Source organism: Argopecten irradians, chromosome 1 (assembly GCF_041381155.1).
Source record: "Argopecten irradians isolate NY chromosome 1, Ai_NY, whole genome shotgun sequence".
Lineage (NCBI taxonomy): Eukaryota > Metazoa > Mollusca > Bivalvia > Pectinida > Pectinidae > Argopecten > Argopecten irradians.
This window is the reverse complement of record NC_091134.1, coordinates 75,043,554-75,071,182: the sequence shown is the minus strand read 5'-3', so window position 1 is coordinate 75,071,182 and position 27,629 is coordinate 75,043,554. Positions and strand designations below refer to the sequence as shown.

The 27,629-nt window shown below is 33.9% G+C and overlaps 1 protein-coding gene across 1 annotated transcript; it reads right to left on the bottom strand.

Annotated features, from left to right (window-relative positions):
- On the bottom strand, nucleotides 1-26,561 carry LOC138308055 (placenta-specific gene 8 protein-like). Its single transcript, XM_069249009.1, has 5 exons — nucleotides 26,513-26,561; nucleotides 3,013-3,115; nucleotides 1,402-1,517; nucleotides 1,033-1,172; nucleotides 1-718 (listed from the first exon to the last, which is right to left on the bottom strand). The coding sequence occupies exons 1-5, from the start codon at nucleotides 26,544-26,546 to the stop codon at nucleotides 626-628; spliced, it is 486 nt and encodes a 161-aa protein (XP_069105110.1). The 5' UTR covers nucleotides 26,547-26,561; the 3' UTR covers nucleotides 1-625.
- Nucleotides 26,562-27,629: the final 1,068 nt, after the last annotated feature.

The following is a 27,629-nucleotide window of genomic DNA, read 5'->3' as shown; positions in this document are numbered from 1 at the left end:
TGATCAGGGGTATACACACTGTATACCAGGTTTTAATCGAGTCAGAACAACTTGCATCGGTTAATTTCCGCTAACATCAAAGCAATAAAAGTTAAGAAAGACAGTAGACATAGGTTATGACACTTAGATGCAAGAATACATTACGCATTGGAAATTAATATCACAGAACTTTAAATATAGTCAAAATATCAAACTTTTTAAAAAGCAAAATAAATATCTGCTTACATGTCTTGAATTCAGCACAGAACATTTGATAGAACAGAGCGTATCAGAGCATTTTTTAACTCAATAATTCAGATTTGCTTATGGTGAATTCCGCACAGACTGTTACATTTGTTATACATTGGCATGTTTGAGAGAGCAGAGCGTGTCAGAGCACCAGCACTCTTAACCCAATAAATCAGTACTGTTTATGGTGAAGCATTAATAAGAACAAATTAAAAAAAATTGTACAGGTAATAACACATAGAGTTTTCCCAAGCACTGAGGGAACAGCATGGCACATCTGATAGGATGAAGGTGAATGTATTTGCTGTAATGACTGTCTACAAGCCCATATTATCCAGTTCCTGTGGCACATCTGACATCCTAGGGTGGAGGTTCAGGTCTGTGCTGTAATGACTGTCTACAAGCCCATATTATCCAGTTCCCGTGACATTTGACACACAGCACACATAGGACAACAGACCAGGGCACATGCATCCTTACAAATACTCCCCTAGAAAGGACGGACAAATCTTTAAGAAATCTAAATTGCCATTTTTTTATATTGCGGTAGTCTGCTGTAGTCACTCAAGTAATGACATTGACTTCAATTTATATGTCAAGATGTAATTAAGGAATAAATGTTTATGAAGCTCGTGAATGACTCGGAAATTTACCGTCATTACGTAATGCTTAGAAAATTTGTGTAATTATTCTAATAAACCTAACGCAACCGCGGTATTACGAATAGAAAAAGAAAAATTCGAATGATATTGCAGGTTCGGTGTACAGTTATCACACTATTTGGCTCTATTTGAATTGATTTACCTGTATGCCTCCCAGGGTCCTTAGCCTCGCTCTCATGGCAATGTTGGCCCCCGGACAACAGTATGGTAGACAGCAGAACTCTCCAAGTCGTGAGGCATTCCTACACTCCATACACGGCAGGCACAAACAGGTCATCAAACCTGGACAAAACAAGCATATTGGTTCAGACACATTGCAAATGGATAAATACAAACACATACCTCAATTAGTTCTTGTTATCATATTTGTATATTTCCGTTTACATTGATAGGTTATATTCGCTTTATATACATTTGTATTCGTTTTTAATTGTTCGTCAATGGCTGTGTTCTATTTAGAATGTTTTCTTTTTTTTGACATTATCGGTTTTGGTAGACAAAGAAATCTTACATGATCCACAGTCGTTAAAGCATCCACAAATGCCAGACGACCAGTCACGATGACCGTGAACTGTACCAAGAAGCTTGGCAGTTGGCTGTGCCGTGATGACCTGCTGTACTGCCATCCTAAAAATATGAAAAGAAAATAGGGCACCGTAGTTCATAGTTTCATTTACATTTTACTTTTATTATACTTTTATCAGATTAGAGTTGGTAAGATTGGTCATGAAAAAAAAGATAGAAGGGGATATCAATTTGAGCCATTTAACAGTTACTTACAATAAGAAAACTATTTTGCAGGAAGATAACTCTAGTCTAGGTCTGGTGTTTATTAAGAGCTAGTCAAAACGTCATATTTTTTCTGGGCTCACATCAATATCAGAGGTCAAAATTCAAGTATGAAAAAATGAAGTTTCCACTCTTTAATTTCCCACAAGAATATTACTTTTTAATAGTTTCTGTATAAAAAGTATAGTTTGTATGTCACTTTTTTTAATTTCAATTCAGAAAATAGGTCAAAACTAGAGAAAATATGTCAAAGTGACTTGTGTAAAAGTACATACCTATACTAAAAAATGGCATTTGATAATTTTGAATGTAACTATAAAAAGAGTTTGATAGTTTTGAAGTCTAAAATGTGTTAGTTTACCGTTAATACTACATCTATTATTACACTGTGGAGAATTTCCAATAGATAAAATAGAGAATTTCCAATAGATAAAATAAATGTTAAATTATAAATTGGGTCGTGTTATGTTTTCTAGCGTCGCCCTAATCACCGTGCAGCAGTTGACCTCACAACATCACACGGTAAAACAACGAAATGAACATTCATGGTGAATATAACTTTACAATGGGAATGTTACATTTGCTTGGTATTGTAACTTTATGCCATAAGGTATGTAATAAATCTGATTTTAGGCCATAAGTTATGCAATAAGCTTTTTTTTATCTGAGAAACGTAATTGGCCTATATTATACATGCAATTACATCACAGGGTCATATTCAAACAATAAAAAACTATTTTCGCCTTTCACCTTTTACCTTTGCCCAGAAAAAAATCTATTGTTTATAATAGCACACAATATGAGGTTTATCATTTGTGATATTTTCACTCAATAATGACCAATCGGAACGCAATATGTACAGTGAAATATTGGCAGGGATATTTTTAACTTCAAAACAAAAATTTGATATTACGTGCATCTTTCGTATTAATGTTTCAGTTTTAATTGTTGGGGCATACATATGTTGCATTAGATTATCTGATGTTATTTTCCCTCGAAATCTGTGCCCCATGTATAGAACTAAATTAGTAATAATCTGGAGAATGCGGTTCATTAAAATGAATCAGTTGACATAGATTAAACCTAGAATAGAGACGTAAAAATAAAATAAATACAACATTTCTTGTTTTTGAAAATGTATATATATTGCATCAAGTGGGGCGGAAAGTTTGATATTTTTCGCATGTGCGAATAAAAAAATATCAAGTTTCTACCCTACTTGATGAAAAATAATTGTTATTCACCAGGAAACAAGGGATATCATCTATTTCCAATGCTATTTCTGAAAGGAGATATACATCGTGACTACCCACCTTGATACGTCTTCTCTCACCTGTGTTTAAAGTCAAACTGGGCTGGTCCTGGGCTGACCCGTGATTCATACTGATTATCACAACCAACACACGCACCCCAGATAGGATTTGGTGGATAGTAACCTGTTCAAATATTGACACCGTGTTATCTGTCTTCGACGATGTTCATTTCAATTTGTTTCCAAATATAATATAACATATATATTAACACGGCAATCCTTTCCGCTAACGTTTTCAGGCCTTTCAGGCCATCTTCAGGCGATTGTTTTACTTTAGCTTAGATACAAGGTGACGTCATAGTAAATGTTGCAGTCATAATAGACAATACCCGCAGGGTAGGTAACGTTATTGTTCTTAAGTATAGGTACAGGTATCTTATCATTAAAATGTTATTATTACTAATCTATAATGAACATATTCATTACCATTTAATAATGGTTTAAATAATTTTACAAACATATTTTCTTTGTAGAGTCTGTTTGTAACGCTATCATCTCCCATCATGTAAAATAGAAAAAATAGCCTTTACCACATGTGTCAAGGTGTGCACTGAGTGGGATTTGCTGCTATTGAACTCGCATTCTCTCACTCAGAAATACAATCACGTAGATAAGGTTAAATTATTATTAGGCGGTACTTTTTTCCCAGTCTTTAAGATATATTGGTCCGTTCGTAGATGTTATTGCAAGTCCCATCGCGTGTGTCTCCACATTTCGTCAACGAATAGGTGCATCCCTCTGAATCATTTAATCGTGCACTTGTAAGTATCCTTCTCAAATTTGGCGGCTGTCGCCTACTTTGGAGAGTTTCAAAGTTTTTGACAAGTTGTTGCATATTTTGGCTTAAACGCAAGATTGGAATTATGTCCTTTGCCGTTTCAATGATAGTTTGATGACAGCGGGTTATGTGTGACCACGTATTTTGGTTATATATATATAACAAAGAAAGATGACAATAATTATATGACCATATTAAGTATTTAGTAATTCATAGTATTCGGAGGCCTTGACAGAACATTCGGCTATTGTTCAGATTTGAACTAGCAGCCTTTGTAAACGAAGTAAGGTATGTGCTATTTTTTGTCACGATGTGTTATAAAAACATTCAGTACCAAAAAGTATATGCATCATTAGATATAGTTACTATAAAAAGGTTATAGTTAATATACACTTTGTACCTAGCAACTGTTTGTGACACCACTTTCTATATGGACATACCGACATTATTTATATTCAAAGTTCAAATCAATAATATCACATATAAATTTGATAAGGGCACATATTATTGTAGATACTGGATACGGAATATTCGCTGTCTTGAGACATTTTTCTAAAGAGCTTAATATTCAGTAAAATATCTCCCCTTCGTTAATACTAACAGTATTAACCATTGTGGTGTTACTGGTAAGGGTTATAATACTTATTCAGTAATACGGTTTTTAAGATACATAGAAATCTTAAAGATATTGTTACATGAACGAATAACAGAAAGGAGAAACCAGCAGCTAAATTCAAAACACAATTTAATTATATATACAATATTATACAGAGATGGTTTACAATATCTAAAGTAATTGGTGGTGGTACAAGACTAGTACGATGATTTAAAGTGTTACTTATCTGTATGCGAATGTCCTGGTATAATCCTTGATCCTTCCAGGTTTCAAATTAACAATAATCACAAATCCACAAGGAAATTGAATGTCCACCGATGATTTGTAAAGTTCCAGGCAATATGAAAAAATCCACACAAAGTGTTGTAATAATCCACAGATAAAGTCACAATAGCTCTCCCAATAGAATCTTATATGGCGCTGTACAATTCTTGATATGTCTTATTACAGGTCTCATTACAGTTCTGATTAGCCTTGGACAGCTGGAGTATATATAGCTAAACCCTAATTCAAGAATATTGGAGAACCTTCTACTTCTAGAAATATCTAACTAAAAACAGTAAACAAGTAAACACACATCACTTTCTGGAAATAGATCATTCTAGATCTCTACTTAAAATCAACATGTTTACAAACATATTTGTTTATACATGATTATATTCTAGAAAGTTCTATAACCTAAATCAATGATATGACCTTCATAGGATGTATTGATAAAAAAAGCTATAGGAGTTATCTCCCTTATCTCATAACTACATGTATTTAGTGTCATACATAACACACCCCTCCTTAAAGAAAAGAAAGTTTTCTTGAAAAGGAAACTTTTTTCAAATATTAAGTCATATTTAAATCCTTGATAAAGCATCTGCTAGAATATTGTCTTTCCCTTTGATATGTTTGATGTCAAGATTGTACTCTTGCAAAGTCAAACTCCACCTGAGAATTCTTTGATTTTTGTTTTTCATTTTCCCAATGAATGTCAAAGGGTTGTGGTCGGTGAAGACCAACACAGGCACAACTGTAGTGCATAGATACACATCAAATTGGTTTAAGGCCAAAATCAATGCTAAACATTCTTTCTCAATGGTGGAATAATTTCTCTGGTGTTTGTCAAACTTTTTCGAGAAATAACAAATTGGATGGTCAATTTGTTCAGTACCTTCTTGCATCAAAACAGCACCAACACCTACATCGCTGGCGTCAACAAACAGTTTAAACTGTTTATTAAAATCTGGAGCAGTCAGAACTGGTGAGTTTGATAGTATGGCTTTCAATTTCTCAAATGCAGACTTACATTCGTCTGACCAAACAAATTTGACATTTTTCTTTAACAAAGCAGTAAGTGGAGCTGCTATAACAGAGAAATTTTGACAAAATTTTCTGTAGTATCCAGCCATACCAAGAAATCTTATCAGCTCTCTCTTGCTTCCAGGAGATGGAAAATCTATAATTGATTCTACTTTGGCCTGAACAGGTTTAACCTGCCCCTGTCCTACAACATGGCCTAAAAATTCAACAGTTGCATGACAAAATTCACATTTCAATAAGTTTACAGTCAATTTCATGGTAGTGAGTCTTTCGAAGAATTCACGAATCCCGCGTAGATGGTCTTCCCACGTGTCGTGGTAGTTGATGACGTCATCAATGTATCCATCGCAGCCTTCCAGGTCTGATATCACGCTGTTAAGAAGACGTTGAAATGTTGCCGGGGCATTCTTCATACCAAATGGCATAACTTTGTACTGGTACAAACCTTGCGAGGTTACAAATGCCGACACTTCTTTAGCTCTTTCTGTTAATGGCACCTGCCAATATCCTTTCAACAGGTCAAACTTGCTTACGTACTTGGCTTTGCCAACTTTGTCAATACATGAGTCAATCCTTGGAATTGGATAAGAGTCTGTTTTACTGACAGAGTTTACTTTTCTGAAGTCAGTACAGAACCGGTATGTCTTATCTGGCTTTGGTACCAGAACACATGGAGAGCTCCATTCACTTTTGCTTGGTTCAATAATATCATTGTCCAACATGTATTGAATTTCTTTCTTTAAGTGTTCTTCTTTCAAAGGATTGACACGGTAAGGATGTTGCTTGACAGGTGGCGCATCGCCTACATCCACGTCATGATAGATAGCATCTGTTTTGCCTGGTGTATCCGGAAACAAATGATTAAACTCAAGTATCAAATCTTTCAGTTCATTGCGTTCCTTTTCTGATAGATGACACAGTTTCTTGTCCAAGTTCGCGAGCACATCTGAATTCCGTAACTTAACACCACAGTCTAAACCTACATCTTGTACACCACCATCTAAGTCTAATTTACAAATATCAGCTGTACTTTCACTTTGTGATGGTACAGAGGCCAAAGTAGCAATAGGTTGAGAGGTCTTGCTCTCTTCTCTATCTACATATTTCTTAAGCATATTAACATGACATAATTGAGTTTTCTTGCGCCTCCCTGGAGTTTGTACAATGTAGTTAACATCATCGACCTTTTTCTCAACAACATAAGGTCCAAAATATCTAGCTTGCAAAGGCTGACCCGGTATTGGTAATAGAGCCAAAATTTTGTCACCTGGATCAAAACTTCTTGCACGGGCATCTTTATCATACCATGTTTTCATTTTGGTTTGAGTAACGGCCAAATTTTCTTTTGCCAGTTCACATGCCCTTGTCAACCTTTGCTTAAAGTTAGACACATACTCTAAGAGATTCACTTTAGAATCTTCGTCCAAAATTTTGTCTTTCAAAATTTTCAAAGGACCACGTACAGTATGTCCAAACACAAGTTCAAATGGACTGAAACCAAGAGATTCTTGTACAGATTCTCTAACGCCAAACAACAACATGTGTATGCCTTCGTCCCAATCTCTTTTGTTTTCAAAACAATAAGATCTCATCATATTCTTCAATGTCTGATGAAAACGTTCTAACGCACCCTGAGACTCTGGATGATAAGCACTAGACTTATACTGCTTGATCTGGAGCTGGTACATGACTTGTTGAAAAATACCAGACATGAAATTCGAACCTTGGTCCGATTGGACAGCTTTTGGAAGACCAACCAATGTAAAGAATTTAACCAAAGCCTTGACTATGTTAGGGGCTTTAATATTCCTGAGTGGAATGGCTTCAGGAAAGCGTGTGGAAGCACACATAATAGTTAAAAGATACTCATTCCCAGACTTAGTTTTGGGTAGAGGACCTACACAGTCTATAATGACTCTACTAAATGGTTCCTCAAATGCTGGAATGGGGTGCAAAGGTGCAACAGGGATTTTCTGATTAGGTTTCCCTACCACCTGACAAGTATGACAAGACCTACAAAAATCAGCCACATCCCGTTTCAACTTGGGCCAAAAGAAGTAATCTAAGATCCTGTTATAAGTCTTGGTCACACCTAAATGCCCTGCCATAGGTACATCATGAGACAAACTTAGAATATCTTGCCTATACCTCGGTGGGACAACTATTTGATTGACAACCTTCCAGTCTTCCTCGGGAGACACATCAGGGGGGCGCCACTTGCGCATCAACCCACCTGACTGACGGAAGTAACAAACCGGGACTTTCTCAGCCTCTTCCTCACTCAAAGCCCGATTACACAATAAGGAGATTTCAGGATCTTTCTCCTGTTCTACTATAAGCTCCTCTCTAGACAAGGATGATTTACTCATCATGTCAGACAAAGAAGTACCCTTGTTAGGAACAACTCTATCACTATCAAAGTCTACAGGATTGCTCAAAAGATCACACTTGCTCCCGACATCCTCTATATCATGAGCCAAGAAAGTGTCACCTAACCCTGGACTATAATGATCCTCAACTACTGCAACATCAGAAACCTTCTTACTCATTGAACGAGTTACAGCACAAGAAGGGAAAATACCAGGAAATTCCTGTTGAATAGTCTCAGCATCATCTGTTTTATCTGGAATACTGGACACTAAGGGATCTACCCTAACTTTCTCTCCAGCCAAGTCATTGCCTAAAATGAGCGACACGCCCTCTATGGGAAGTTCCGGTCTAACACCAATGGTGACAGGCCCAGTAACCAAGTCTGACTTTAAATAAACACAATGGAGAGGCACATTAACAAAACCTAACTCTACACCTTGAAGCAAAACACTACTACCACACGAGGTCTCCTCAGACAAAGGCACTACGCCATCTAATATCAAAGAATGAGAAGCCCCAGTATCTCGCAAAATCTTCACAGGTTTCAAGTTGGTAATATCACTAGTAAGTGAAACAAAACCTTCAGAAATGAAGGGAGAGTACTTCTCCAAGACACTATCAGACTCTGAGCTCTTAATCTTAACAGACACTTTAGAATCTTCCACAATATCACTAAGTTTCTGACTAGGCTTTGACATAGCTAACACAGAAGGAACTGACTGTTTACGCCTTTGCTCCTTACGCTGGAGAGAATAACATTCAGACATAGTATGCCCTACTTTCTTGCAGTAATTACAAACAGGACCAGAAGGAGACCCCACACCTGCCCTATGATCTGTTTTAGAATCAGACTTAGTCTTATCACCTAATTTAGGTTTGTCGTTAGAAGGGCCACTAAAGGTTGGGTTCCTAGGCTGACCAAATTTACTAGTACCTGTGGTACTGTTTTTGTCTTGAGAACTGTTTTTAACAAATGAGCCTTTGTGGGTGAGAGCGTAATCATCAGCCATTGTAGCTGCTTCACTAAGTGTTTCAACTTTTCTCTCATCTAAATGAGTTTTTATGTTTGAGTGGACACAACGTTTAAACTCCTCTATCAACAATAATTGCCTCAATTTACCGAAATCCTCATCAATTTCTTTAGAATCACACCACCTATTAAATAATTGTTCCTTTTCTCTGGCAAATTCTACATGAGTTTGTTCATCTCTCTTTCTCGAGTTTCGAAATTTCTGGCGGTAAGCCTCAGGAACTAACTCATAAGCTTTCAAAATAGCTTTCTTGACTACTTGGTAATTTGAAATATCATCAACAGATAAAGAAGAATAAATGTCTCTAGCTTTACCAATCAAGACACTCTGAAGAAGCATTGTAAGCTTATCTTCAGGCCATTTCATACTATCAGCTATTTTCTCAAAATGTAGAAAATACTTGTCAACTTCTTTCTCTTGAAAAGGAGGAACTAACCTAATATTTCTACTGACATCAAAACCTCTGTTTCCGTGTAAACCCCTAAAAGTTGGATTACTTGAACCGTCTTGAGAAGCTAGCTCTAATTCTTTAATTCTAAGTTCTGTTTCAGCTTGAATTTTCTGCTTCTCTAGTTCTAACATCTGATCTCTCTCGATCTCTTTTTCTTTTAATTTTCTTTCCATTTCTTTTTCTCTTAACTCTCTTTCTTTGTCTATTTCTTTTTCTCTTAACTCCTTTTCTATTTCTCTTTCTCTCATTTCTTTCTCTATTTGTTTCATTTTCATTTCATTCTCTATTTGTTTCATTTTCATTTCATGTTCAAGTTCCATTTGTCTAATTTGGATTTCTGAAGTGACTGTTTCCTCTATACTATCTAATGCACTAGAGTCAAATTTGCCATTGTCAACAAAATATCTTATAATTACATTCCTAATTTCAGCTTTCCTCAAATTAGTTTTGATAGTAAGGCCTAAATGTTTACCCAATAACAGTAAATCCTTCTTACCAACTTGCAAAAGAACTTCCAGGGATGGCGCTTTAACAAACTGTTCTACCTGCATAGTAGTCATATTTATCTAGCTGTTGGTTTCAAATGTAAACTCAAAGTTTGTACACAAATTTTGAAAATTTCTTAATTAATTTTTCAAAGTTAGATTTCACAAATTGAATATCGATCCCGGACGAGCCCCCAATTCCTGTTACATGAACGAATAACAGAAAGGAGAAACCAGCAGCTAAATTCAAAACACAATTTAATTATATATACAATATTATACAGAGATGGTTTACAATATCTAAAGTAATTGGTGGTGGTACAAGACTAGTACGATGATTTAAAGTGTTACTTATCTGTATGCGAATGTCCTGGTATAATCCTTGATCCTTCCAGGTTTCAAATTAACAATAATCACAAATCCACAAGGAAATTGAATGTCCACCGATGATTTGTAAAGTTCCAGGCAATATGAAAAAATCCACACAAAGTGTTGTAATAATCCACAGATAAAGTCACAATAGCTCTCCCAATAGAATCTTATATGGCGCTGTACAATTCTTGATATGTCTTATTACAGGTCTCATTACAGTTCTGATTAGCCTTGGACAGCTGGAGTATATATAGCTAAACCGTAATTCAAGAATATTGGAGAACCTTCTACTTCTAGAAATATCTAACTAAAAACAGTAAACAAGTAAACACACATCACTTTCTGGAAATAGATCATTCTAGATCTCTACTTAAAATCAACATGTTTACAAACATATTTGTTTATACATGATTATATTCTAGAAAGTTCTATAACCTAAATCAATGATATGACCTTCATAGGATGTATTGATAAAAAAGCTATAGGAGTTATCTCCCTTATCTCATAACTACATGTATTTAGTGTCATACATAACAATATGGCTTTACGAAACCATAGCATACAAGTTTATCTCAAGCTTGTGTAAATCATCGTCGATATACAGTGTAAGCCTACAGTGGTATAGGGATTTTTATATCTCTAAGGTAGGTATAACACCAGACATCTAGCCAAAGTCGTCCAGTGGTTATGACGGGTGATTTAACTTGGTACAAAAATGTCCATATCGATCACCTGTCTAGATAGATACAAACTTATCAGGTAATAAACAAAGCAACGAGAGTGAGGGGAAAGGGTCAAGTATGAAAGAGAGAAGGGGAAACGAGAGAGGAAAAATATGATAGGAAGAAGGTAAGAGTAGGAGAAAGGGTAGGAAGGAAGGAAATCGAAACGGAAAATGAGAGACGAAGAGAAAGAGAGTTAACTGAAGAGAAATGGTGATGGAGAAGGTTAGATGGGCGAAACTAGGGAGGAAAATATGAGAGGAAAATGGTAAGAGTAGGAGAAAGAGTAGGAAAGAAGGTGATATGGGCGAAACGAGAGAGGAAAATATGAGAGGAAGAGGGTAAGAGTAGGAGAAAGGGTAGGAAGGGAGGAAAGAGGAAGGGAAAAGAAGAGAGGAAAACTATGAGAAAGAGAGTTAAGGGAAGAGAAAAGGTGATGGAGGAAGGTGAGAGGGGCGTAACTAGGGAGGAAAATATGAGAGGAAAATGGTAAGAGTAGGAGAAAGGGTAAGAAAGAAGGTGAGATGGGCGAAACGAGGGAGGAAAATATGAGAGGAAGAAGGTAAGAGTAGGAGAAAGGGTAGGAAGGAAGGAAATCAAAAGGGAAAATAAGAGAGGAAAACTGTGAGAAAGAGAGTTAATGGAAGAGAAAGGATGATGGAGGAATGTGAGATGGGCGAAACTAGGGAGGAAAATATGAGAGGAAGAAGGTAAGAGTAGGAGAAAGGGTAGGAAGGAAGGAAATCAAAAGGGAAAATAAGAGAGGAAAACTGTGAGAAAGAGAGTTAATGGAAGAGAAAGGGTGATGGAGGAAGGTGAGATGGGCGAAACTAGGGAGGAAAATATGAGAGGAAGAAGGTAAGAGTAGGAGAAAGTGTAGGAAAGAAGGAAATCGAAAGGGAAAATAAAAGAGGAAAACTGTGAGAAAGAGTGTTAATGGAAGAGAAAGGGTGATGGAGGAAAGTGAGAGGGGCGAAACGAGGGAGGAAATATGAGAGGAAGAAGGTAAGAGTAGGAGAAAGGGTAGGAAGGAAGGAAATCGAAAGGGAAAATAAGAAAGGAAAACTGTGAGAAAGAGAGTTAAAGGAAGAGAAAAGGTGATGGAGGAAGGTGAGATGGGCGAAACTATGGAGGAAAATATGAGAGGAAGCAGGTAAGAGTAGGAGAAAGGGTAGGAAAGAAGGTGAGATGGGCGAAATGAGGGAGGAAAATATGAGAGGAAGAGGGTAAGAGTAGGAGAAAGGGTAAGGAGAAAGGAAAGAGGAAGGGCAGTTGAAGGAAAATTATGAAGAAGTGGGTTGGGGGGGGGGGGGATAGGTGAAGGAGGGAAGGTGGTGGGAGGGATTTTTTTTTTAAAATGAGGAGGCTTATAAGGGGAACTACAAACGGGTGAAATAGGAAGAAGGGAGGAAAAACTAAGGAGTAACCGGGTAAGGGGTAGAGAAATTGTAAAGAAATAATGGGAGAGGGAGGAATAACGGGTGAGGAAAATTATGAGCAAGTGGATTAAAAATGGGGGGAAAGGGGAAGGAGGAATGGGAGAGCGAGGGAAGTGTGGAAGCGTTCAAGTAAAGCAGAGCGTGTGTCAAAATAGATAATTTTGATTAGAATTGTAGATAATAGTTGTGTGGGCACCGCTATTATAGAGACGATTCAAAGTGATGTATTTGTGTGTGGGCATCATATTAGTAAAGGACATTTCCTTTTATATACGTGTGATCGCGGTAAGAACTTTGTGTAGTTCTCCTTATAAAGCATAGTAGGGGAGAGTTACCGCCCTTTGTGGAATAACTGAAAGGAAACCAGGAAGAGTATGGTGAGTTTGTGGGCGACGCGGGAAGCCGGGAGAGAAGGACGCGGAGTAATGTAATGGAGCAGTGGACATTTGAGAGTGCTCGGTCATCTTTCGAACTGGAAGTCTCCACACGTGTGTAAAAAGTGACTGCTTCGTGTCATGGTGTGTCAGTAATGATGGTGTCTACGCCGTAGACTACGGTAAAATTCTGAGAAGTGTTCAAGATGTGACATTTGACGCAGGACGCGCTGAACCGTGAACGTGGACGGTGCACGGACAAACGAACTGATAAGCCAGTATGATAAACATCTTAAGTGTATCGGTGCCCCACACACCTAAGTTGTAATCTTACATATGTTTTGTATTTATTAAATTGTTAAAATGTATACCAAGGCCTCTGTTTTCACTCAGCTCAGTTAAAGCATAGCTACCCAAGAAAAGATCCCAGAAAAAATAAAATAGCAATTGTCCATATTGTGACAGAGTATAAAAGCAAGGGATCATGCTATAAGGAAACGTGTTCGTGAAGTAGAATAGGTGTTAGAGGTCATTTGGAAGTGAAGACGGAAGGGAGTAGATAAACAATATTAAGGTAGATATCAAATTTATTTTAATTTAGTTCGGTATAATAAAACAATTACATGTATGTGTCGGGATACATCAAGAATGGCCATAATTGTGTATTATTGTATGTAAAGAAATAAATAACATTGAAATACGTTCAAATAACATTCAATTACAGTGAACGTCAATTGTAAATTAATATAAAATGTATACGTAATTGGTGTATTTTTGAAAATTAATTTCAGTGTCATTTTGAAAACAAAGATGAAAACTTTTCTCGTTTTAATTTGCATTGATAAATGAGAAAACGCATTGGTACTTTAAAACGAGTAATAAAGACCGGAAGCTCAAAGATATGGCAAGTGTCATGGAGGAGTCTTAGCAATTTGATTTATTTTACTTCCAGTATAGTCAGTTGACCAAAAACGGCATATCTGTTACGTAAATACAAATTATTTTCTTTAAATCTGATATTAAAAGTTAAAAAGTATTCAATAGAAATTATAAAAAGTACACTTGTATTTCAAGAATCGTTTAAAGCCTTTTATGCTTTTTCTATCTACCAGTATTCCGACGCGGTTACCGACCCCTATAGAAAGCGTAATATGATCGAAAATTTTGGTCTTCTAGATGTCTTTCGAGAACAACACGAAAATATTAGATATAAACACACACATATATATATTAGATATATTATATAAACTTGTAGGAAAAAAAAACAATAAAACAAGGACGTCTTAGTGTTCTTATTGTTTCAAAGAGTTTACTGCCTACTATTGACCAGTCTGGCTTAGATTCTGGATATAGATAGGATCATTCATTTCCCAATATATCTATTACACTAAATGAATTAATGAGGGGTAAAGGAACTTGGAAAATTAATAATTCTCTTCTGTATGACCCGGATTTTTTTAAATCTAATTAATAATTGCATTAGCGACGTGAAAAAGCAATACTGTTTACCAGTCTATCTTTTAAATGGTATTGAAAACATTTCTGATTGCGAGTTTCAATTTTCTATTGATGATCAACTATTTTTAGAAACATATGGTTCATATAAAAAAAAGTAGAAAAGATAATCTAAAGAAAGAGATACAAAAGCTTGAGGCACAGAAAAACACTTATTTAGATGAATTAAATGGTAAGTAAATGATTGAGAGAGGATAAGATCACATAAGATAAAAACTAGTATTGTTAGATCAAGAGTAAAATGGGCAGAAGAAGGGGAAAAAACAACTAGTTATTTTTTTCAGTTTAGAAAATATACCTGGAAAATAATACTAAAACTTCAGAATAATAGTAGCAAGGTATTAGCAAAACAAGAAGATATTTTTGAGGAAGTATGCTCATTTTATAAAACTTTCTGTTGTATCCCTGAAAATACAGATCTTGAAGATAATATACAAAATATGAATCTATCAAACTATCTCAAGAAGAATCTGATCATTTGGAAGGGGGAACCTAATATCAAGAGGCAAACCAGTTTTATTTCTGGGCATTATATTGGAGTAAAAACTAGATTAATATATGATATTATGCATTACACTGAGGAAAATGACATACCAGGCATGCTTTTGATAATTGATTTTGAGAAGACCTTTGATTCTGTGTCTTGGCTATTTATAGATAAAGTAATTCTTTTATTTGGTTTCGGAAATCGTATTATAAACTGGTTTAAAACTCTACATTGTAATGTTCAATCTGCTATAAATTAGGGTGGAAATATCTCTTCTTTCTAATGTATTGGGAGAGGCTGCCGTGTCGGGGGATCCAATCGCACCATATTTGTTTATTCTTTTTGCTTAAATTCTGGCTATAAAACTGCGAAATAATAAAGATTTAATGGTAGTGAATGTTGAAAATTGCCCTATTTTGCTATCCCAGTATGCAGATGATACTTCACTTATACTCGAAGGTTCGGAGAAATCTCTAAAAGAATCAACTATTGAACTTAATAGATTTGCAAATATTTCTGGACTTAAAATGAATGTTGATAAAACGCAAGTGATTTGAACTGGTAGCAAGAAACATAGTAGAGACTTTTTTTTACATGAACTTGAGTTACAGTGGGGGAAGGAAAAATATTTGAATTGCTAGGTATTATTTTTAGTGTAAATCTCTATGAAATGCCAAAACTTCACTTTGACAAAAACTTATCAGACTAAAATCTTTGATAAAAGTATGAAAAAGAAGATCTTTAATACCAATAGGAAAAATTCACATGATAAAATACTTACTTATCTCACAATTCAACCATGGTTTTTATATATCTACCCAACTCAGATAATGAATGTATAAGCAAACTCAATTCAGTATTATTTGACTATTTATGGAATGGGAAACCTCGCAATATTAAAAGGGAGACAATCACACAAAATTATGCAATGGAGGATTGAAAATTGTGTATTATAAACGACATTGTAAAGAGTGTAGAAGAAAGTCTATTTTACACATATCAAGAATTTATTCAGATTTACCAAGTAAACACAATTATTTTACAGTACCAAGGTCTTGTTTCAACTAACAAAAAACTAATTTCTTCATATGATTTACAGAGAAAACAAATTCATTATCCATATATGCCTATCAATCTGCAACTCTTTCTCAGATAGAAAAGGATCAAAACTATTTTATAACTTTTTTAAACAAGTCCGATATCATGCCATCTGGTCCTAGAAAATGGAATAAAAAAATAACTGTATAAATTATGAAGCTCTGTGTAAAATACATAACATTTCATTTAATGTTACAAAAATACTGAACTACAATGGTTCCAATATAGATTAATCCATTATATTTTGGCATCAAATTCATTTTTGTTTAAAATCGGAGTAGTTATCGCCCCTCTTTATGTACTCTGTAATACTGAGCGTGAAACTATTACACACTATTATGGGAGTGTGAGGAAGTGTAAGGATTACTTGAAAGTTTTGACAAACTATTACAAGCTCACTTAAATTCATTTTTTGTAAATAAAAAATCCTTTCGTTTTGAAGTCTTGCATGAAAATTATCTCAATAATAATAGAGTGGACAATAAATTTATCCTAATTATAAAGCAATACATTTACATAATGAGATGTTTACACAGTTCATTAAGCATCAAAGACTTTATCAACACAATTAGAGACCATTATACAATTAAAAAAAAAGATTTCAAATAGTAAAGATGAGAAAGTAAATCTTCAATTTGAATATGAATGGAGAAAATGGGAAAATTTATTGTTACACTTTGTAACACATTTACTTTATAACGCCTTTTAAATCCATATTTATATTTTTTGTCTTTCAAACTTTTTGTCATAAAATGTGTATCAACGTCAACCAGTTCTAAATTCGACAAGATCTATGCCTATGTGGTCCCAATGGTGTTTATACTCTCTATCATCTCAATTGTTTGCACTTAGTTTGAAGGCTTACTGTTCTTCTGTTCTCCATCCCATTTATTTTCGCCCAGTCCTTGGTGACGTGTGCATGTTTTTATGTGCATTTGATGGATTTATTTTGCATTTACTGCACTGCTAGCATAGCGCTTCATATATGTTCTTAATTCAACAATATCATCTGTCTTTCCTTCGCTATCTTAATCTCCTAAGCCGGTAATGCGATTGGGAGTTATATGGAGTTAAGCGAACAAACAGTTTTGCACGAGACCATACAATGCACTCTACACAGGTAAGAGCGAAGCGGGTACACGCGCTCGATTAAGAGGCAACTGAGAGGTATTACTTCGCTCTTTTGTAGTTTTGGCGTACAATTGCGTGTTTAAATTCGTCAGAATGGAGTATACAGGTCTACTGAAGTATTGTGTTTTTATTTTAGAAAGAAGAAGAACCAGTGATGTATGGATGAACATTGTTAAATAATCTCCCCGTGGTGTCGCTTGGATTTACCTTGTGATCGGTCACGTACAGGCACATAGGCTATTTTCAGACATACACAATTACGTGATCTATTTATATATATTTTAATATGCATTTTTGTCGAAACTGTACATATTTGTATTTGAACAAAATTAAGTAAAGAAAAATTCATAAGGATCATCGATGTTTAGTTTGTAGAGCATTCATAAAAACATAATGGGACTTCAACCAATCATTATATTATTATTATAATATGACTGAAGGCAAGGCATTAAAGGGCGCAGCCAGATGTTTTAATATGAATCATGCACAGCATGGGAAGAGCGAAGCTCTACTTGTTTAGTTTATAATTATTTTCTTTTTCATGTAGAAGACATAATTTATAAATAAAAGGACGCACTTTAAAGGGACATGAACCTAAATAAATTATAGAATTGAGTAAAATACATGTGTAAAATGTAATGTGTAAAATACAGACGTGTCAGATATGTTACTAAGTAAAATATATCAGCTATTATGCAAATGTGTCAAATGACTTCTGACTTATCATTCAAGAACGCTAAATACAAAATTGTTTTATTACGAATATTAACTAATATGGCTTCTACTTCATATGTCAACGATCATAAATTAGAAAATCATCTTAAAATGTTGACAACTAATATTCCTTGTCGTGTCATTAAGTTTGTTGTTCATTATAACCTCGCTTTCGACCAGCTTTCGATTTGTGTTCCAAAAATAGAATATGAAGGTCTATTTTTATCATTTTTGGGGTAGGTATTCCCCACTTTTTTCCTGACGTTTTAGATAACCAATCATTGTAATAAAATATTCAATAAACATCTGAAAACCATATCTAAGCATACAGAACAAATTATTTTATGTTCATGTCCCTTTAAACTATAAAAGTATATGATGTAATAATTGTCTAGCATAAACTCAAAGAAATGAACTCAAAGATTCGGATTTCTCTGTGTCCATTCAAGGCCTGGAGTGCAGCGTATGCGAATCCTATGATTTCGCGCCATTTGTTGACGTTATATGACGTCATGATTCCTTGTGCTCATCTTCGCCTTGGTGGATATTTTGACTGCATTCCATAGCTTTTAATTTTCAAAATGTTATTATTATTATTCAAAAAATAATAAAAAATGTTTATTTACTCCTGTTATGCAATTGCATTAGTTAAATATATATTTACTGGGGAGAGCAGTACCGGAGCAACGCACAACCTCCCCATATGTATGAAAAAATGGCGGTCGCAAACTGAAGCTGTCAGTGTGTAGGATTGAATTTTAAAGATTGTGTTTGTTCTTATATTTTCGTGTATCTGTTACCTTAGAAGTACTTCGCACTTCACGAAGGGCTGCGCTCTTATAAAGGTATAGGTACATATAGTAAATTTGGCGACCACCTTGGAATACAAAATGGCTGTCTTTCTACATGAAGTTTAACACTACCAGAATGTTCCTTAGTATCAATTATAATAAACATCAATAATATGGGTGAAGACATTTGAGAATAATGACTTGATCTTTTTCACGATCAATTACAGAATGAAATACGGAAACATCTTTTTTTTAATGACAATCTGGGATTTCAAAATGGCGGTCATTTTGAAACTAAAATAAAAATCAAAATATTCATGTGTCAAACACTACAAAAGTATAAATACTCTCAATAATTTGCATGTGTTTATTTGCTAGATTCAGTTTGGCCAATTATATGTATTATATACAGATAAAGCTCGCAAAGTTGGCGCCAGCTTGAAATACATAATGGCGGTACTTCTTCATGTAGTTTAACACTACCAAAATGTTCCAAGGCATCAATATTTTTTAATTTTTTTTTTATTTTTTTTTTTATTTTTGAAGAGATTTTACATGGGTACAAAAAGCATTTACATGTGATATTCAATATTTATTATTTTAATCTAAATCGTAATATTCATTTATAAACTTCGAATTTCTCTAATATTGTAAACCAAGTTATTTACACGGGCTGCTAGATATAATGCACTCTCCAGGTGTTCATTGAAAAGGCAAAGTTTACTCTCTCTGTAGTAGATATATATATATATATATATGCATTGTATATATCAATTAATTATTACGTATTTTCACATATATATATAATCACTCAACTGAATTACATTGTATATCATATCTGAAAAAGGAGCCAGGAAAAAAAATAGTTGCCGTGTAGACAAAGTGGTTTACAGTACCAGGTATTCCCTATACAATATGATAGTAATTTTCTTGAGTTTAATTGAACGATTAATGACATCAATTTGCAAGTTGCACCCTTTAAGAAAAGCAGAAGAAGAGATTAAGTAAAAAGAGGAATAGTAGAAAGAACTGAGAGAAAGAAGAAGTGGCAATGGACTGACAAGGCACATCATGCTCAATGAGATTTATAAAATCATATGAAAAAAAGAACAGATACCACACAAAGATCATGCTTAAAAGCAAATAAAGCATATTAAGAGAAAAAGTTTAAAAAGTGACATTATTCTAAAAAAACTTTCCCATTTTCTACACTCATTGACAAATTTCATAATATGTGTCATGGTTGCAATGTATTTTTCAGTCCTGTACATATCCTTCAAAAGATGTTTAAATGCATTCATTGATAAACCAATTTGGAGACATCTAGCACTATAAATATATTGCTTTAGCACTAAAATGACAACATTATCTGTATAATTTTTACAGTTAGAGAGTCCAAAAATGAAAGATTCCTTATTAAACGTAAATGAAATTAAAAACATCTCTAGGATTAAAAATTTGATAGGAAAAACTGAACATTTTCACTGTCCCATTATGTATGAACTATAGTCTCAATTTCAGTTTTACACTGATGACAGTAAGGAGTGTCTACAAGGCCTATTTTAAACAGATATGAGTTTGTGGTTAAAATATACTGATTAATTCTAAACTGAAGCCACTGCAATTTCGTGCTTCTGGTACTGATAAAAGGAATAATGTATTTTTGTCTCCATTTTTGATTGTCAAAACCAAAAATCCCATTTTTTCTTCCTGAATCAACAGTAGTATTCTGGCAAAATACCTTATAAAAATCCTTTTTTGTGCTTAACAACTATTTCTAAGATTTTTGGGATAAATGGGTAATTTAAAACCCTATTGGAAATTTCATCTGATGAGAAAGTTTTTTTAATGGCATTGATTACACCTTGATATGTAAAAACTCTGTATACATATTAAATTTCTGATTTAATTCATGTAAACTGTAAAACACACCATTTTCACTACTTTTTATCATATCATTCAGGACTACAACACACTTCTGAAACCATTCTTTATAAAAAGACTTTTATTGTTAATTTTATTGATTTATTATGCCAAATAAGAACTTTAAGAACATTATCGTTTTTCTTTCTAATGTTTTAAGACTTTAAAGTAAGTTTACACCAACTTTTGAAAACATCTTTCCAAAACAGGTTTTTACAGTTTTGTTGACATTTTGAAATATAATCACTACCACAATGCGCTAATATGTTTTCATTACCAAACCTTTTAAAATACAAGCTCATTTTCCCTCTAATGTGTACAACCTGCGTATCTGTGTTAGTTTCAGGGAGTCAATAAAGGATTCTAAATGAATCATTTTAAGTCCACCCTCATGAAAACCTTAGTTATATCTCTTTATCTTCTCAGATTTACCATTCCATAAAAAGTTATAGAGTTCTGTATTCATTTTCTTAAATAGGCTATCCAGATTTGGCAATATTATGAATAGGTGATTAAATTGAGATATCAGAAGAGACTTGATGATATGTATTTTGTCAACAGGTGTGAGATTTCTTCTGTTCCAGGTATTTATCAACGATTTAAGTTTAACTAATTTTGTATCATAGTTTAGTCTGTAAATCAACACTAAAGTCTATACCTAAAACTGTAAATTTTGTGATACCCCATTGCAAATTCCATTCTGGGACATATATATCATCACTATATTTTTTACTACCAATCCACACAACTTGTGTTTTGCTTTTGTTTATTTTCAAAACAGAGATTTTTGCAAAGGCCCGTTCACAGATTCCTTCAAAGATATTTTCCTACCGTCTAAAATAAGGGAAGTATCATCCGCATATTGGGAAAGAACTATTGGAATACTCTCTAATTTATACCTTTGATATTCTTATTCTTTCTAATTCTAATTGCAAGTATTTCGACACATAAAATGAATATATAGGGAGCAATAGGGTCACCCTGACGACAGCCTCTTTTGACTTCAAAGAAGTTCAAAACTTTTATCCATTTACAAATATCGGTACCAAAATTAAAAAAGAGAGAACCCTGTTAATAAATTTCCAACCAACAGAATAAAAAGCCTTTTCAAAATCTATAATTAAAAGCATACCAGGTATATTTATATCTTCTGCAAATTCCATAATGTCATAGATCAATCTAGTATTTTCACCTATATACCTACCTGCAATAAAACCTGTCTGATCTCTACTTATCAATTTGTCTAGAAAAAAATTCAACATACACGCTATTGAGCCAGATGCAATTTTATACACAATATTAAGCAATGGTATCAATAATATGGGTGTAGACGTTAAAAATTTGGGTCCAGCTGTATAGAACGTGGGATATGGATCGTGGAAGGTTGTTTTTGGAGGCTATTTTGAAAACCAATATGGCGGTAGCCAGAGGTCGTGATCATTTGGGGCCCATTTATGTCTTAAACCCTACATGTATTAAAGAAGCCATATGCAAAGTTTCATGGTTTCTTTAAACTTTGAACGATTTTTATGCTTAACTACTCCACTACTTATCACCTTACAAAAATAACACTGCAGCATGTTTTTGCTTATGTATACTAATTTCGAAAGCAGAATGGTCCAAAGGAGATTACCGCTACAACTTTCACTATAGTACAAATTACTGTTGGAAACACAATGACATCACACTTCCAAAGGAGATTGTTGATAACACCGTTAAAGGTATTTGTGATTTCGGTAAGTGAGGTACACATTATAGGCAAGAGGACGTTTAAAACCGGACAAGGACATGTTCCCCGCTCATCAGACCATAACTTTATATCCAATATTGTTCATCAAACACTCATTGGAACGATAAAATCTCTTTAGTGTAAGATATTCATCACAGATGTATAGAGCCCGTTTATTAAAAAAAAACGTACGGATTAAAAATTATTTCCGTTTTTCTCTACTGTAAAGTGCATACCCTTGATACTATCAATTATATGTATATATATATATACTGGCTGGAAACTCTTGCCAGGTTCCTGTGTTATTCACCATGTCAACACTAGTGACGTCATACTGATCACGATTTGGGTGTCATTTATACCTTCAAAGACTTTTTGGCTTGATCAGAGTAGAAGTGGCAAGTAAATGTAAATATAACGAAATAATTCACACGTTAAAACGAGATAACACTTTTTATTTCGGTATGATGAGATAATCTACTTGTTTTAACGAGATGTTAATAGGTTTTAACGAGAGAAAAACATTTTCATTTTCAAAATCACACCAATAGGCTTTCGTATCTATTTCTTACACAAAAAGGAGCACGTAATGCATCTTACACCTGTCCTAGACGTTGATAGTGTATAATCAATTTGTTGCGGGATGAAATATTTCTTGTTTGCTTATTTAAACACTCTGGTTTCATTGTTTGCTCACATGTGGTCGGCAGGTGTCTATATTGGAGGATATAATTGGCGTTATTTTACAGGCCAACACTACTATATTACATCTATCAACATGGCCTCTAGATGTTTTTACCACTTAATAAACTTTTACCTCACCATATCAGGTACGGCTTTTCCTTTTAGCTCAAGCCGAAGTCTAATTTGAGCTATAGATATTAGGAATCATCGAGTTGTCCGTCCGTTGTCCGTCTGTCGTCCTTCCGTCAATATTATTGATACCACGTGATATCCACTAGAAAAGTCTTCACTATGCATTGTGACGTCATCCACGGTTGGTATAAGATTCCAATGAATTCGGCCTCGGATGATATCACTTCCTCGAGTTGATAAATCACAATATACACCTGGAAACAGGTCGATATTTGTATATTATTTACATGAAGGTGTAAAATTTCCCGAGGGCTTACCTGAGGGAAATATTACATCTGAGGGTAATCTACATTTTAATACATGAAAGTTGCCATTTTGATGATCAAATCTGGTGAAGTTAAATAAAGCACTGACCACGACATTTTAGATTACCGTGAAAATTAGGCCGAAAGATGTTGTAGGCCGAGTATATGTACGTATATTCGTTCTAATAGTGACGTACTTCTATCAATGCATCAACACAACGAAAATCAAGATATAGACGTAGTATTGAGGATGTGAACTAGGCCACAAACTTATTCATAGCATGCTAAAAATTCAAATAAGTGTTAAACAATATGGCTTAATTTGAATTTTGGAAACAAAATAGGTCCCAATGAAATTGTGAAAAATTGTCATTAAACAAGTGAACGTAAATTGACATATAGGTAAAAAAATTAAATGAGCTGATACATTGCAGAATCATCACTATGCTTAGCATTTTTTAAATGTCACCTGAGTGTAGAGAATGATATATGGGATTAACAGTACATATTTAATTTGTTCTTACTAAGACTCTTTGAATGCACATATGTTTATCTATAAAACAACAATCAATTACTCAGTTCAGAAATTAGCCTCTTGTTAATGCCTTTTGACTTCGGAACAGTTGAAATTAAGAAGATATCTTTAACTTTAAATATCGAACATCTACTAACATTCAAGTATGGTAATTACTTCCTAAAAAGGAAATTAAACAATAATTGCATACTTTTTTAGCAAGTAATTACCATTCTTAAATGTTAGAAGTTTTTTCATTTCAACAAATTTTATTGACAAAGATGTTACAAGTCAAATGGATTAAATAACAGGCAAAGCCTATATAAATTCTCTTCAATGGTGGCAAAAGTAATAGTTTAAACTTACATCAATAATAGATATTATATTTAAGTTTTGAAATGACATTTTACAACAAATAAAGGGAGATAACTCCATTGCATACTCCATTCACACATCAAACATAATATAAATACAGCTATTATTTTATTACAAGAACATGTTATATTACTAATTAGACCACATGTTACTCAGATATTGACAGACAATGACCAACAGTCCATGTGTATATATATACACTTGTCATTGCTCTCAATACTGTTAACTTTCTTGAAAATAATTGAAAATATACATGTATATACTTTTAATAGAATATGTGTATGCTGTATATAGAATAAAACAAAGTAACAATATTAAAACAACCATGCTCAACAAAATACTCCAAGTATATCTTTGTCAGAGGATAATTAGAGTAGAATATATACAATGTTATTCAAATGTTATATAGTGAACATAGCATAATTTTTTTTTCAGAAAAAAAAATTCTTTAAATTTCAAAAGCTTATTTCAAAAGCTTACGTCATGGCTAATTTAAATCATATAGAGATTAAAACGTCTTGATTTACCAATATATAGGTGAACAAAGTAATTGTCTGTTTATAGTTTCATCACAGTCAGGACAGCCTTGAAGAAGAATATTGATATCAATGTGGTTATGATTTGCATAATTACTAATGCAGGTGAACAGGGAAAGTCTATATCGATCATATAAAGGGCATTCGAGAAAGTAGTGGGATACAGTTTCATTTTCAAAAGAACAAACACAAGATGTATCATCAGATAAATGGTCAGCATATAGGTGGGAATTAAGATTACTACACAAATTTCTAAGTTGACAAAGAATAATATTAGCTTTTCTATCACCTTCTGTTTTAAAAAATTGGGTTGATTCAATTACAACTGGGACATCTTTATTAAGTTGGTGTTTAAAGGCTGAGAGAGAATGTTAGAAGTTGTTCGATATTTAAAGTTTACTGACTTCGATTTCACTCATCCACGATACTCCAGGGATTTTTATCACTGTTGTGATTGAATACGACTTGAATGCATCTTTGTCATAATAATTAAGTTACTTTATATAATAAATGCTTATAATAATAAAAAATACTGTTAAGGATATCTTCTTAATATCAACTGTTCCGAAGTCAAAATTACTTTTTAGTGTTCAAGCAAAATTAATATATTGTAACTTACTCACTTTTTGAGAAATCAACTTTTGTGTCCCAATTCCCCGGATGCAAATATTCACTGTTGCCATACTTGGAAGGTCTTTATCACCACGGTGTTTATTGAGATTGAAAACTATCATTATGACGCCCTTCGAATTTGCGAATTTAACCTCAACAAAAGGAGCGGAACAATATCATTAAAGAAGGCATTTTCAGCACTAATATCGAGATTAGTCAGACATAGAAGTCGAAACCAGATAATAAGAATTTTCTGTAAAAGTTGTTATAGGAAAATATTGCGGTGTGAGGAAATAAATGTTTAATTTATTTATTTTAATTCCCATTTCTAAATTTGGTTATTTGATCCAGGACATTCCCGTGACGTCACTTTTTTTAGTCCCATATGAGCCCCGATGATTCGACCTTGCAAGCTGACATTTTGATTGAATAAACATTCATTTGTGGCATTTATGGTGGCAATTTGACTCATATACAACAGAACAAAGTTTAAAATAATTGGGTAAGTTTAATTTGAAAGAATATATAATTTATACGTCACCAGAAAAAGAAACAGTAAACAACACTTAACTGTGTTATCTACTTATTATAAAAAACCACTGTGTAGAAATAAACTGGAATATAGCTTAGTGGTAACGTGCAGATATTGAGTTGAAAATTAAATATTTTAGAATAAAATTTGCATTTAGATTTTTAAACAATGACAACATATTATGGAAAGATACCGGGAAATATTTCCTATCTTTAATTTTATCTTTATTTTTCCTATCTTCAGTTGGAAAAATAAAATTAGGTTTATCTTATTTTAACTGCAATTTCAAGCGTTCGCAGTTAAATAATATACCGATTTTTTTATCAAGATATGTGCTCTTGGGTGGATATATTTAATTTTCTTAAATTTGAGAAAAAAGTTATTATATGTATAGCCAACCTGTATTTTTCAACCAGCTGTTTCAATATTGTGGAAAAGAACTGAAAAGTAATATGTTTATTCAAGCGGGTCTTGTCTATGTGAAAGATTTTACTTACGAGGTACTTCAAGTTTACTTCCAATAGAATCCATTTTTGAATTAGTCCATGAATATAATCCAGATATCCCAAGAAAGTATGTAATCACTGAGTATGAAAAGGTAATCAAAAGTTTTCCTGATAGAGTCCTCAAAAGTATTCTCAATTAGTGTTATAACAAAACATGAGCCGCAGATCCCGTTGTTACGCTACGAAGGGCTGACGGCACGTGCGTGTAACCACGATCCACACGTGACATTTATACGGTACTGTTGAGTGGAGCATTCGTCGTAGTGGAAGTGTATTTTAAGGTTGCTAATAATTCTATATTCACGCGCGACAAGTTATGTATATGTGGACATTCGGATACGGATGTATATCAACAACAGAAACGTTATGGCACTTTTTTTAGATTGTGTTTTTAAACGGTTTCAAAAAGTTTTTTTTTCTGGTACAAGTGTAGTAGGAATGATGTTATTCGATATATATACATGTACGTTTGACCCAGGTTCTCTCCCTAGGGTTCCGCCTCTCTGTATTAATTAGATAACGACACAGATTAACAAGTTCATAGTGTTTATTATAATTAGGACGACCACACAGTAAACAAGACAACATATATATACATATAGACAACTCTCCCACACGCAGGCGTACAACGCACCTTCAATATAGTGTGTCAACTCCACAGACCAAGTAAATAATAGTTAAGGTCCATCATACCACCTGAGCAGGACCATAATATGATGTGTGATATTTAGTAAAATTTCATTTATATAGATTGGAGATCTAAAAGATGAATGTTATCATAGTTGCAGAATGCCTGAAGCTATATATTGACACTGTTTATATACTGGAAAGGATTTGGCATATTTAGTAACTTTGTCATAAAAATGTTAACATAGAAAAATCCAGAGCAGTATACTAAAAAACTTAAAACACTAAATATGAATTTCAAGATTTTAAAAACTAAATATTTTCCCATGCCTCTAAAATTTCTTTAGGTCATACGAGGGCAAAAATTCAAATTATGATACAGTGAAAGTAGAAATCCCACAATCATTTCAAGGGATGTTCATATCATGGAGGCAGCCATGATGGAAACCACATGTATCTGGTAAAATCTGTTTTTACCATA

Excerpts from the sequence above, each read along its gene's own strand:
- LOC138308055 (XM_069249009.1), bottom strand. The coding sequence starts at position 26,546 with ATGGATTCTATTGGAAGTAAACTTGAAGTACCTC. Across the intron at positions 3,116-26,512 it reads AAGTAAACTTGAAGTACCTC|GTTACTATCCACCAAATCCT; the intron begins GTAAGTAAAATC and ends ATATTTGAACAG. Across the intron at positions 1,518-3,012 it reads CAGTTTGACTTTAAACACAG|GATGGCAGTACAGCAGGTCA; the intron begins GTGAGAGAAGAC and ends TCATATTTTTAG.